Raw genomic sequence first — 12295 nt, 5'->3', positions numbered from 1 at the left:
CGGCAATCTGAACCCCTCAATGCGGAAGATACCCCATCGTTATCATTTCTGAGTATACGCTATCGTACTCGATGAAAAAGAAAACGCTTTTTGGAAACTTATTACAATCTCTTAGCAGTAAAGTATTTAAATACTTGCAGTAAGATTAATAAATTCAATTTTATAAATGTAACTATCTAGTAAATTGCGTTTATTTCAAATGCATTTTGTTTTCTGAAAAGTACCTTCGTACCTCATGGTGTCTGATAGACATGATATATACTTCCAGCTAAAGCTAGCGTCTGTCAGTAGTTTCATAGTTGTATTTTTGCGCACACTTTGATATATACTGTACTGTATACGGCCATATTAACCATTCACTCTGCCCTAGGCAAACATACACGTGCAGGCCACCTACCTCTGAACGAACAGCCACATACACACACCTCTCTGTATACATTATAGACTTTATAACTAACGCTCCACCCTTTTACAACAGGTAGGATTCTCCGTTTGAAGCTATTATGAACGACTGAATGAATCTGATAGAAAATTAAGCTCTAGGGGGTGTGCTAAATACATTTCAGAATAAACCCAGAAAAAACTGAAGCCACGTTAAATCCTGTAGCACAGCTCGACAAGGACTTTTACTGATTTGCTAAATAAAAAGGCAACAGTTGAAACAAACAAGGAACACCATATGAAGACCAAAAAGTTAATAGATAGAAGGGTGTGCAAGCTTCTGTTCACTAACGTTAGCTCTGCAATAGTCCACAAAAAATAAATAGTAAAAAACAAACATGCCTGTACTTTGTTGTGTAGTCAAATATGTTACAGTTTACTGCACGCAAAATCTGGTGGGTTTTGACTCGCTTCATTAAAGAATATGCCCTTTTTTCCAGAGCAGAGAAATCGCCAGTGTTTTACAAGTAAGTTCAGGTGTGACATATGGTAGATTTCTGTACCCTATAGAATTTTGTACCCTTGATGATTCCAGACCAACACAGCTGCATTTAGGTTAATCCTGCCCTGACTTAGATAATATATATATATAACAAATCCTGCCCTGACTTAAATATATATCACACAGTGGCTTGCAAAAGTATTCAGACCCCTGACCAATTCTCTCATATTACTGAATTACAAATGGTTCATTGAAATTTCGTTCTGTTCGATATTTTATTTTAAAACACTGAAACTCAAAATCAATTATTGTAAGGTGACAATGGTTTTATGTTGGGAAATATTTAAGAAAAATAAAAAACTGAAATATCTTGCTTGCATAAGTATTCAACCCCCACACATTAATATTTGGTAGAGTCACCTTTCGCTGCATTAACAGCTTTAAGTCTTTTGGGGTAAGTATGTACCAGCTTTGCACACAGTGTCGGAGTGATTTTGGCCCATTCTTCTTAGCAGATTTGCTCCAGGTTGTTCAGGTTGGTTGGACGACGCTTGTGGACTGCAATTTTCAAATAGTGCCACAGATTCTCAGTGAGACTGAGATCAGGACTTTGACTGGGCCACTGTAGGACATTCACCTTTTTGTTCTTGAGCCACTCCAATGTTGCTTTGGCCTTGTGCTTGGGATCATTGTCCTGCTGAAAGGTGAATTTCCTCCTAACCTTCAGTTTTTTAGCGAACTGAAGCAGATTCTCTTGCAGTATTTTCCTGTATTTTGCTCCATCCATTTTTCCTTCAATTGTAACAAGATGCCCAGTCCCTGCTGATGAGAAGCATCCCCACAGCATGATGCTGCCACCACCATGCTTCACTGTAGGGATAGTGTGTCTTGAGGCATGGGCAGTTAGTGTTTTGCAGAGCTCTTGATATGGTTGACTGGTGCACCATTACTCCACTCCCAGCCACTGAACTCTGTAGCTCCTTCTATAGTGATTGTTGGCCTCTCTGTGGCTTCTCTCACAAGTCTCCTTCTTGTTTGCGAGCTGAGTTTTGAGGGACGGCCTTTTCTTGGCAGTACCTGGGTGGTGTGATGCAGCTTCCACTTCCTGATTATTGATCCAACTGTGCTCACTGGGATATCCAAATACTTAGATATTATTTTGTACCCTTTCCCTAATCTATGCATTTGTATTACTTTATCTCTAACTTCTGTAGAATGCTCTTTGGTCTTCATTTTCCTTCAAAATCACAGCCTTACCAATGATCCTTCAACCGTGGGGTTTTTATCTAGAAAATGTGACAGCAACTTTAATGGTTCACAGGTGGAGGCCAATGGTAAGGTAATTGTGTCCTCGTTTGGGCAATTTCTTTCATCGGTGCAAACTGGGAGCTTCAACAGCACAGGGGTTGAATACTTATGCAAGCAAGATATTTCATTTTTTTATTTTGCTTAAAAATATTTCCCAACATAAAACCAATGTCACCTTACAATAATTGATTGTGTGTTTCAGTGTTTAAAAATAAAATATGAAACAGAACAAAATTTCAATGTAGCATTTGTAATTCAGTAATATGAGAGAATTGGTCAGGGGTCTGAATACTTTTGCAAGCCACTGTATATGTAGATTTGCAAAAGCCTGTGATATTGAACCCTAGATGTTAGTTTTTGTTTACAGAAACTCCCATTTCTGTCTTTATGTTGCTTTTTCTTGCTTTTCTCTGCATGGCATATTGATTGTCACCTGTGTGCCTCATCTTGCAGGGATATTTGGTGGGGATGGGTGGGAACAAGCAAAACCCATACTCTAGTGACACTGATCCCAACAGTGACACTGAGGACCTGCCCACTTTTACCTTCTTGCAGGAGAGGCCTGTCATCATAGAGACCCCAGACTCTGCTGGCTCTGTTGCATTCCCCTCCAGTGTGAAGGAAGAGGCCATCATGATCAGCAGTGAGAGTGAAGAGGAAGTCTTTGTGCCTCTTTCAGAAAGGCTGAAGGGACGAATTGGAGATTGCCATGAAACCAAAGGAACTGGGACCCTTCAGCCCATGGAGCTCTCAAACCCCTACCCAGCTGGCTCTCTTGAAAATGTGGTGCCACTGAGGAAAAGTGTTTCATCAGCATTCACTAGCCAGCCTGTCCTGGGACTGAAGGGGGCAATAGAAGTTTGGGACTTCTCCGATTCTGAGGAGGAGAATGAAGCACTGAACTCGAGGGGACCTTGTTTCTACAAATCAGCCACTGCTCGTCCTGTCTACCCAGAGGAGCATGGCTTGCCAGTAATGGCAGTAGTGACATCAGAGCTCACCCCCCTGAAGAGGAAGCCAGTGAAGCGCAGCAAGGCACAGGTAGAGCAGGCCAGGTTGGAGGCACTGAGGAAGAGGACAGAGAAGGACAAGCAGAGGGCTGAGCGGGAAAATCACAAGCAGGAGCTGGAGCAGGAAAGGGCGAAGAAGAAATGTATGGCTGATGCAGTAAAAGCCCTCAGGCCAGAGGAGTGTCTGAAGTACTTGGTGGCCACTATCGATCCAGGCAAGTGTCTTATTTTATGCATCCTGATATCAGTAACATGTTAAACGGAGCAGATTGCATGCATTGATTTATCGATGCATCATATTGTTTGACAGCTATCGATAGTCAAGTCTGTGCATTGTTTTTGTGTAAAGGGTTTAAGCAAAGAAAAGCTTTTATTTTTTTAATAAAATTTGGAGTCGGCCATTCTTTTTTACATTAAGCACAAAGCTTCTCTGCTCCCCTCAGGTCTGACTCACTGAATCTGCATGCAATTGAGCTCACCTTCTCCCCGCTGCCCCGTCCCCTGTGAGTGTTTACTGGTGGGATTGAGTCTGTGCAGGGGTTAAGGGCGTTGTGCTAGAATTACAAATACTGTATTGACCGAGCTACAATGCCTTTTGATGTTTAACATTTATTTTCTAAAGTAAGATGGGAAGAAAGAAAAGTAAGAAAGTAATGTTTGGGTTCGTCCAGTAACTCAAATAATTTGCGTGACCATTTAGAGGTGTAGCAGTTGCGCTAGCCTTTAAAAATGCGCATTTGTAAAAAGCATACCATCTCAAAATCTGCTTTTTCAACCATAACATCTGCATTTTTACATATTGTATCAACATAGTTACATTATTTTCCAGTGTAACTATTTCAGATTAACAAAGTTAAAATGCAAAACAGTACACAGTAGAGGGTTCTCCTCAGGAATTCTGTACAGCCAGGAGGCAGAACATTATAGCCAGGAGCACTTTTAACTGAAAAATTAATTTAGCCTTACCCTAAATATATAATATGACAAGGAATTTGAATAATGTGTTGTCTTTCATTGACTGTATCTGGTTGCTCTTTTTTATTTTCTACATTCTTTTTCATTGCTGTTTTTTATTATGGTAAATTTATTATGGTGCTTATTTAGGCACTCTGTGGTTTGACTGGGGAAGGATAATGTAAGTTTATTGGAGTTCACAATAAAAGGTAACCTTTTCACTTCCTTTTTAGCTTAATTATTGAGCTGACTGCTTCGTTTATATTGTTTTCAGGACATTTTGTTAATGCACGTCCATTTTTGTTTTTTGCTGTTCTACATTTTTTGACTGCAACTGTTCATTTTAACCGTTTTTTAATACAACAGTACTCTCAGATGTTTGGTCACCATCATAACTGTTGCATGAAACCGGAGTGTAATAATCCAGCAACTCTGCGCTTAAGCATTTGTATGTCAGCTGACAAGTGTTCAGTTGATATCCCATCATGCCTTTCTTCTTAAAGACGTACAGCCCCTATACATGAACCCCCAATATCTCTCACAAGCACCTGGGTACATATTTTTTACGTTATATCAACAAAAGGAATACTTTTTTTTTTGTGCATTTTTATAGCCATTATGTACTATATATAACCTTACAGTACAATAATATAACAAAAAATGGACTGAATGATAATACCCGAAAATAATTGTAATATTTTTTTTAATAAAGTGGCCGGCACAAATATGGTATTAGGCATTGGATTGCGCCGATCGCTGGCTTATTTTAAAAACCCTGCATTCATTTTCATTATTATTGCTTTGAAAATACATGGTTATTTTTTTTAGCAGTTATTTTAATGTTTTAGTCTCTTAAGTGCTTAACACAGAAAACTCGCCCCTTCAACTCTCTCATTGGTTAAATGTTGTGTCAAGACATAACACAACTGCCATGTGGTTCCAAGATTTTTTTTTTCACCCAAAAACACACAAGTGATCTAGTCTGCTAGAAGCATAAAAAAGTACAGTAACATCTACAAGACAGGCGGATCTGAATTTTTTCAGCCTGGTGGTGACAGCTACTTTACAGGATGGCGTGCCCAGCTGAAAAGGCCTGGGGAGAACCCTGCAGTATAAGTAATGGTTGTAGAAATAGACATAAAGACACACTTACCATGAAATGCTTTCTTTTGAAAATCCCCCATTCACAATGTAAAAATCAACGTTGTAGGACATGTACCAATATCTCTCCGGGTAGCTGTCAACATCATAACTATTTACAGCTTTGCTGTTTTAAAAATTCTTTAAATTTTCTTCTTAGCACCCAAGTAAAAACATGTGTTGTGTTCTTTCCAAATAATTCTTATTAATTCTCAGGAGCTTACATTGAAATTGTCATATTTTTAGATGATACCAGGAAATCTGGGACCTCTCGCACTAAAGCATAGCGCCGATAAAGCTGTACAAAAAAGCCATCTCCTTTGCAAGGAACGTATATCGGGCTTGTTTCTTTGTGTGTGATTACGTCACTTACCAGCCCTGCTCCTGCCTTCCCCCATGCACGCTACACTGTATATATGTGTATGTATATTTAATTATTACTGTGTACTGATGTAATCGATTTAATATGCATACTAGTTTTTAAAGCTTACTTTTTTTTTTTCTCTTTCATAACATCGAGGAATCGATGCATCGGCTTTGAACGATATATCGATACTGAAAAATTAGGCATTGCCCCACCTTTAGTTTTTACACAACTTTTGTTTGTATTGGAGACAATTTTCATTAAAAATTGACCATGCCCAGGAGGAATGGGTTAATTGAAAATGCCATGCTGCTTTAATTAATGACTCCTATCCTGGGTTACACAGGGATCCGCAGCTGAAACATATTTTCTAGTTTTTATAACTTCAAGAGTACACTGCCTTTCACATATCTCAGATGAGTAGATACAATATACCAATACAGAAAGCAGGAATGCATTTGCAGTGTCAGTTGCATAAATGCTTTCGCAGAACTTGCTGCTGAGATTGTTCTGAAAGCAGGCGTTTCAGAGTTGCTGACAGCCTGCCCTGTGTGTGCTTGTGATTCCGTCTTCAGCTCTCTTACAGGTGGAAGGTGGAGGACAGCTGCTCACCATGCTGCAGGCTCTGGGCTGTAGCTGTGCCATTGAGAGCCAGGCAGTGCCTCACAGTGTCACCTGGAGACGCAGGGTCACCCTCACACAGGTACACTGAAAAATAACCATAACCACCCCAGAAATTCAAATAAACAACATGTACAACCAGTTTCTCCCAGTATTGTTTTCGATACAGAAAACAACAGAGCTGATTGCCAAAGCCTTTTACACCAAAGAGTTACTTCCTTATTTCAATAGGAGAAAAAAAAAAAAAACTGTTACATTTATAGCTAAAAAGAATAAAAGCAGGTATTTTATTTAACACTTTTTAAATAACTTTTTTTTTTTTTTTTAACTAAGTTTTCAAAAAACTAATTCTGATATCAAAAGTCATGTAAACACAGTTTTCGGAAAATGTGTCAGAATGTTCCGAAAGTCAGTTTTCGGAAAACAGCACCTAGAAATTTCCGATTAAATTCTGACAACTAACAAAATATATATCATGTAAACACACTTTTCGGTAAACTGATTCCGATAGCATACTGCACATGTGCAAACTTTGACCTTCATTCCTGCATGTGGTTTTAGAAAACAAAATAATAATAATTTGTCTAGTTAGGGATAAAGTAATACGTGTGTTAAAGTCTGTATGTACAGTACCGTGAAAAAGCATTTGCCCCCTATCTGATTTTCTGCATTTTTGCATATTTTTAACAATGAATGTTCTTCAACCAAAATCTAACATTAGGTAAAAGGGACCCTGAGTGAACAAATAACACAAAGTTTTGATACTTATTTCATTTATTTATTAAAGAAAGTTATGCAACACCCAATGCCCCTGTGTGAAAAAGTAATCGTCCCCTTAGACTCAATAACTGGTTATCCCACCTTTAGCAGCAATAACTGCAACCAAACGCTTCCTGTAGTTATTGATCGGTCTCTTACAGTGCCGTGGAGGAATTTTGCCCCACTCCTTCATTCAGAACTGCTTCAACTCTGACTTTTGTGGGTTTTTGAGCATAAACTGCTCGTTTCAGGTCCTGCCACAACATCCCAGTGGGGTTTAGGTCTGGACTTTGACTAGGCCATTCTAAAACTTTAAATTTCTTTTTATTCAACCATTCTGATGAAGACTTGCTCGTGTGTTTCGGATCATTGTTTTGTTGCATGACCCAGATGCGCTTCAGCTTCAGCTCACGGACGGATGGCCTAACATTCTCCTGTAGAATTCTCTGATTCAGAACAGAATTCATGGTTCCTTCAATACTGGCCAGTCGTCCAGGTCCTGATGCAGCAAATCATAACATTACCACCACCATGCTTGACCGTTGGTATGAGGTTCTTACTGTGGAATGCAGTGTTTGGTTTTCGCCAGACATAACGGGGCCCGTGTTGGCCAAAAAGTTCCACATTTGACTCTTCTGTCCATAGAACATTGTTCCAGAACTCTTGAGGATCATCCAGTTGCTTTTTGGCAAACTTGAGATGAGCATTCATTTTCTTCTTAGTGAGCAGTGGTTTCCACCTTGCTACTCTGCCATGAATCCCATTTTTGCCCAGTGTCTTTCTGATGGTGGAGTCATGAACGCTGACCTTAGCCGAGGTGAGAGAGGCCTGCAGATCCCTGGATGTTGTTCTAGGGTTCTTTGTGACTTCCTGGACGATTTTACGGCTTGCTTTTGGAGAGATTTTGGCAGGACAGCCACTCCTGAGAAAATTCACTACTGTCCCAAACTTTCTCCATTTGGACAATATGGCTCTGACTGGTTTCGTGGAGCCCCAGAGCCTTAGAAATAACCCTTTCCAGACTGATGGGCATTAACAACTTTTTTCCGGAAGTCTTCAGAAATTTCTTTTGATCGTGGCATGATGTGCCTCTAGAACCTGTGTACTGACAACTTCACTCTGATGGTATGGGCCAAAGTTAGTCAGATTTATATTGGACAGGGCTGGCCCAAATCAGGCCTGATAGTTAACCAAAATATTCAAACAGCTGACCCTAACTATCCCTTTAATTGAGTTGAGTTAACTAGGGGAGCAATAACTTTTACAGACCTGAAGATTGCATGTTTGATTACCTTGCACACCAAACAAATGAAAGAAGCACCAAACTTTGGTGTCATTTTTTCTGTCAGACTCCCTCTATGTACTACTACAACCCACAAAAAGATCTGACCAAATTCAATGTGAAAAATGTGCAAAAATGCAGAAAATCAGACTGGGGCAAATACTTTTTCACGGCACTGTAAATGTACTGACCGTCAAGGTTACTGTTTTTCAGTGTGCATTTTCAGTAGTGTTGGGCAGTGATCTACTTTTCTACATCCCATTGTCTGTATGTAAGTCACACTTGCATTTTAACACTGTGATTAAATCTTTTAAGGATCTTATTGAATATATTCGAATCTCAGGGTATTTTGACACACACTATTCTGCCCGTGTGTATGTTGTCACACCAACATGTTAATGCAATACTAGTTCATTCTTTACACTCTTTCTGGCAGATGGATGCTGAATAGTTAATAATCTCTTCTGATTTGGGTAATCCTTGCCATAAAGTACTTTAGTTCTTCCTTGGGTTTTATCAGGTGTCATTTCTGTGCTGCTGTGTGTGTGACAGGGTGAAGAAGCAGTGTGTGTTCCTGAGCCCCATGCTGTGATCTACGTGCCAATGGAAGATTTTGTCTACATGGTCCACAGCTATAAACAGGTACAGTAGCATGGAAATCTGTAGCCCATGTGTACAAAGTGTATCCTAATTGTCTGAAGTAAATACAATGGAATAGTGTGTCTAGCTACTACAATGAAAAATAATAACAAATCAGTAAAAAAAAAAATAAATAATAATAATAAAGTGAGTCAGAGCCCAGCCATTGAAGGTATCTTTGTTTGTCTTTCAGTCCCCCATTAACTGAGATTGTTTCCAGCAGTCGCATTAATCTGTGCTTTCCCCTTGACTCTAGGAGCAACAAGGCTGTGCCTCCAATAGTATCCCATCTCTGATCAGCTGGACTCGAGGCATTTTAGGGATGAGCGCAGGCAGGACTCCAGCACTGGCCGTTGTTAACATGGAGAAATACTTCAGGTGGGAGACCTGTGAGGATACTTTATATTTTGTGATATAAAATGCCTAAACAGCAGCTCACACTACAAAACTTTATGCAGCCAATAGAGAAACAAAAATGCACCTGGTTGTGAAAGCTTACACCCACAGCAGCAAGTAGTAGTTTTGATTTTAGCTGCAGGAGCCAGGGATGGAAATAAAACTCCTATTGTACAGCAGATTCACACATTCCAGGGGCCTGTTTCACGAACGTGGTTTAAAAGAGTTATCCGGCTAACTTCCAGGTTTAGATTTAAAGTTCAGGCTCATTCGGTTTCACAAAACAAGATAGTAATAACTCGGGTTTAAAACCATGGTAACATTTCACACTTAAATTACCCTGCTTAGGAGCAGAGTAACTAAGAATAATCCTGACTTATAAATCTGCCCCCAGTTATTATTAAGATTTCTTACTTTGGTTCTGCAACCTGCTATATAGTTCCTTTTTGATTTGTTCAAATATTTTTTTTAAAGTAAATACTTAATCGTGAAATAATATTTTAGAGTTTTGTAGGTACTACCGGTACTTAAGGGACTCTTGTAGACACGGCTACGGTATTTTCATAAGTTTTGATCTGTAACGCAATTAAGTAGGGCTGACTTTTTTTAAATAGTAGCTTCTATTTTTTTTCTTTTTGTGAAATTACATTTTAGTTGTATTTTAATATTTGTTTTTAAATGCGCTCACAGTACAGTCTATGTATTTGTCTTGTATTAAAGGTCAGCAATATTACAAATAATGCAAACTAACACTACATTACTAATGATTAAATGGCAAAATGAACATTACAGTATAAAATAATAAAATATAAGTATTGTATAGCAAGGGTGGAAGTATAAAATACCTAAGAAATAAGGCATGACAGGGTGTGGGATATACTCTAATAGCCACATGCTCCAGGTGCGTTATAAATTACAAGGCGAAGCCGAGTGGCTTTAACCGCCTGGGGCGTGTGGATATTAAAGTATATCCCACACCCTGAAGTGCCTTATTGCGCTTATAAAATGGATCAACCAGCATTACAAAAAAAAAAAAAAATGTTAAAACATGTTTTAATTAACAAAAAAGTAATTTTTATAAAATAGCCTTCCACCTCTGCCGAACCTTAGAAAAAGTCCCTCAAAACATAAAAAAAAAGCAAAAATGCATTAATTGAGAAATAATTTCAGATGTTGAATTGAACATTGCCATTGAAAGTGGAGTTTTGATTTGTTACAGTTCTTGTAATTCTTGGTTTATTCATTTACTTTCATTTTAAAGTAAAATATTACTGCCCATTTCCATCAAGACACAACACAGAGTCTGCCTTTAAATCACGCAGCACAAATAAGACTGCATTTAAATCACGCAGACCCTTCCTCACAAGATCTGCAATAGTATCAGGTGAGAGTGTGTTTTTTTAAATCATTCTTTGCTATCCAGGGTAGTAACAGGAGGTATCCATACCAGATTTGCGCTACAGCTTCACAGTGGCGAGAAAGACGTTGCAGTATTTACATAGAATACCTGGTTACTTGTCAAACTGACTGTACAATTTTTAGCTTGGTAACGTGGAGAACTAGTGGGCTAGAGTTAAGAAACAATTTAAAACAATGCAGGGCACAGCAGAAGACATGATACAATCGTACCTGGACACATTTAAAAGGTATGGCAGGAACTGTCGAGATGAATTTATAAATGTTCAGCATCAGATCACACAGCTGCACAGGGAAAATCTTTTTTGAAAAGCTCTCGTCGGTCATATTTATTGTGATAAATTCCAATATGTCTGCCGTTTTTGTTTTTAAATTCTAGGTGCATGGATATCTGCCAGTGATTTGCCTGTTTCTGAAAAAGTGCCGACCCATAGTGATATGCTGTAATATCAACACCCCATGTGACCTATTTTGACCAATTAGGATGGAGCATTTAAAATACCCATTTTATAACTAACTATAAACTTAGGAAATCTATGTATTGCTTGTTTTTCAGAAAGGCTGAAGGAGAAGATAGTTGTTAGCAAGAAGAGTGGTGTAAAACCTACAATAGCAGTCTGCAAGCCCGGCACCAGGTTATGTAGAATACAGCGTAGCCTGGAAAACCCCCTAGTGAAGCTGAAGCTGTCTGTTTCTCCAAGCATCCTTACCATGTTTTGAGGGCTTGTATACACTTCTGCAGAGAAGAGCCATTTATTCAGGTTCTAAAACGAGAACTGGATTCCTTGCATTTAGTCCTTCTCAGCAAATTCATTAAGCCTGTAGCAATCACTAGTGTGAGGTCTACATTCATAATTAATGTAAGGAATAGAAAGAATCAGAGGGACAGAGAAGATCTGGTGATTGGCACCAAAACCAGACAGTACTTAAATGAATGCAAGGAGGGAGGGAACCTCTCAAAAGATGAGAAAAATAATTCTTTAAACTCTTGTCAGAGAGTATTACTTGGAGGCCAGTTCTTATATTGCCAGCAAATTGCCAGTGAATGATGAGCTCTTTGATGTATTTTGTCAGAAGATTTGATTTGGCATCAGTTGATAGGCTGGATCATTTGGAAAATGAGTTTGTTGCATACCAAGTAGAGAACATTCCCGAAGATATTCTTCGGTCAGACAGGGCAGATGATTCCTGGTACAAGATAGGGAGGATCTTGAATCCTGCAACAGGCCAACCAAAGTTTGCATTGTTGGCCTTGGTGATGCTAACCATATTGATAGTACCTCGCAGTAATGCAGACACAGAGCATTGTGCATAAAGTTCACACAGAGTTCCACCCAAATTTATCCAGGAAAACTCTAGAAGCTATTTGTGTACAGAAGCTGAAGCTCTTGTCTGTGGAAAATGCTATGAAGCTGTGTACAATAAGTCTGTACTGATGAAGTGCAAGAGTGCTTAATAATCTGTAGTGGTAAAAAGCTTTTTTTTTCTTGACTAAAATTGAATGCCTTTTTCTGCTTAGTTTC

At 38.9% G+C, this 12295-nt stretch overlaps 1 protein-coding gene across 7 annotated transcripts in view; it reads left to right on the top strand.

Annotated features, from left to right (window-relative positions):
• Window positions 1–12295, top strand: part of eme1 (essential meiotic structure-specific endonuclease 1) — a 34413-nt gene that overhangs the window by 347 nt on the left and 21771 nt on the right. For 2 of the 7 annotated variants that reach the window (XM_041220669.1, XM_041220668.1), the window contains exons 2-5: window positions 2645–3416; window positions 6235–6362; window positions 8874–8963; window positions 9217–9338. In XM_041220669.1, the coding sequence (XP_041076603.1) occupies window positions 2660–3416; window positions 6235–6362; window positions 8874–8963; window positions 9217–9338 (1097 nt within the window). In that variant the 5' untranslated portion in view covers window positions 2645–2659. Of the gene's footprint in view, window positions 1–881; window positions 909–2644; window positions 3417–6234; window positions 6363–8873; window positions 8964–9216; window positions 9339–12295 lie in introns of those variants that run through there. The other 5 variants (XM_041220672.1, XM_041220673.1, XM_041220670.1 and 2 more) reach the window with 4 other exon arrangements.

The sequence above is a fragment of the Polyodon spathula genome, chromosome 20, assembly GCF_017654505.1.
Source record: "Polyodon spathula isolate WHYD16114869_AA chromosome 20, ASM1765450v1, whole genome shotgun sequence".
Classification (NCBI taxonomy): Eukaryota; Metazoa; Chordata; class Actinopteri; order Acipenseriformes; family Polyodontidae; genus Polyodon; species Polyodon spathula.
The sequence above is the reverse complement of the archived record's forward strand: the minus strand, read 5'-3'. Positions and strand labels throughout refer to the sequence as shown.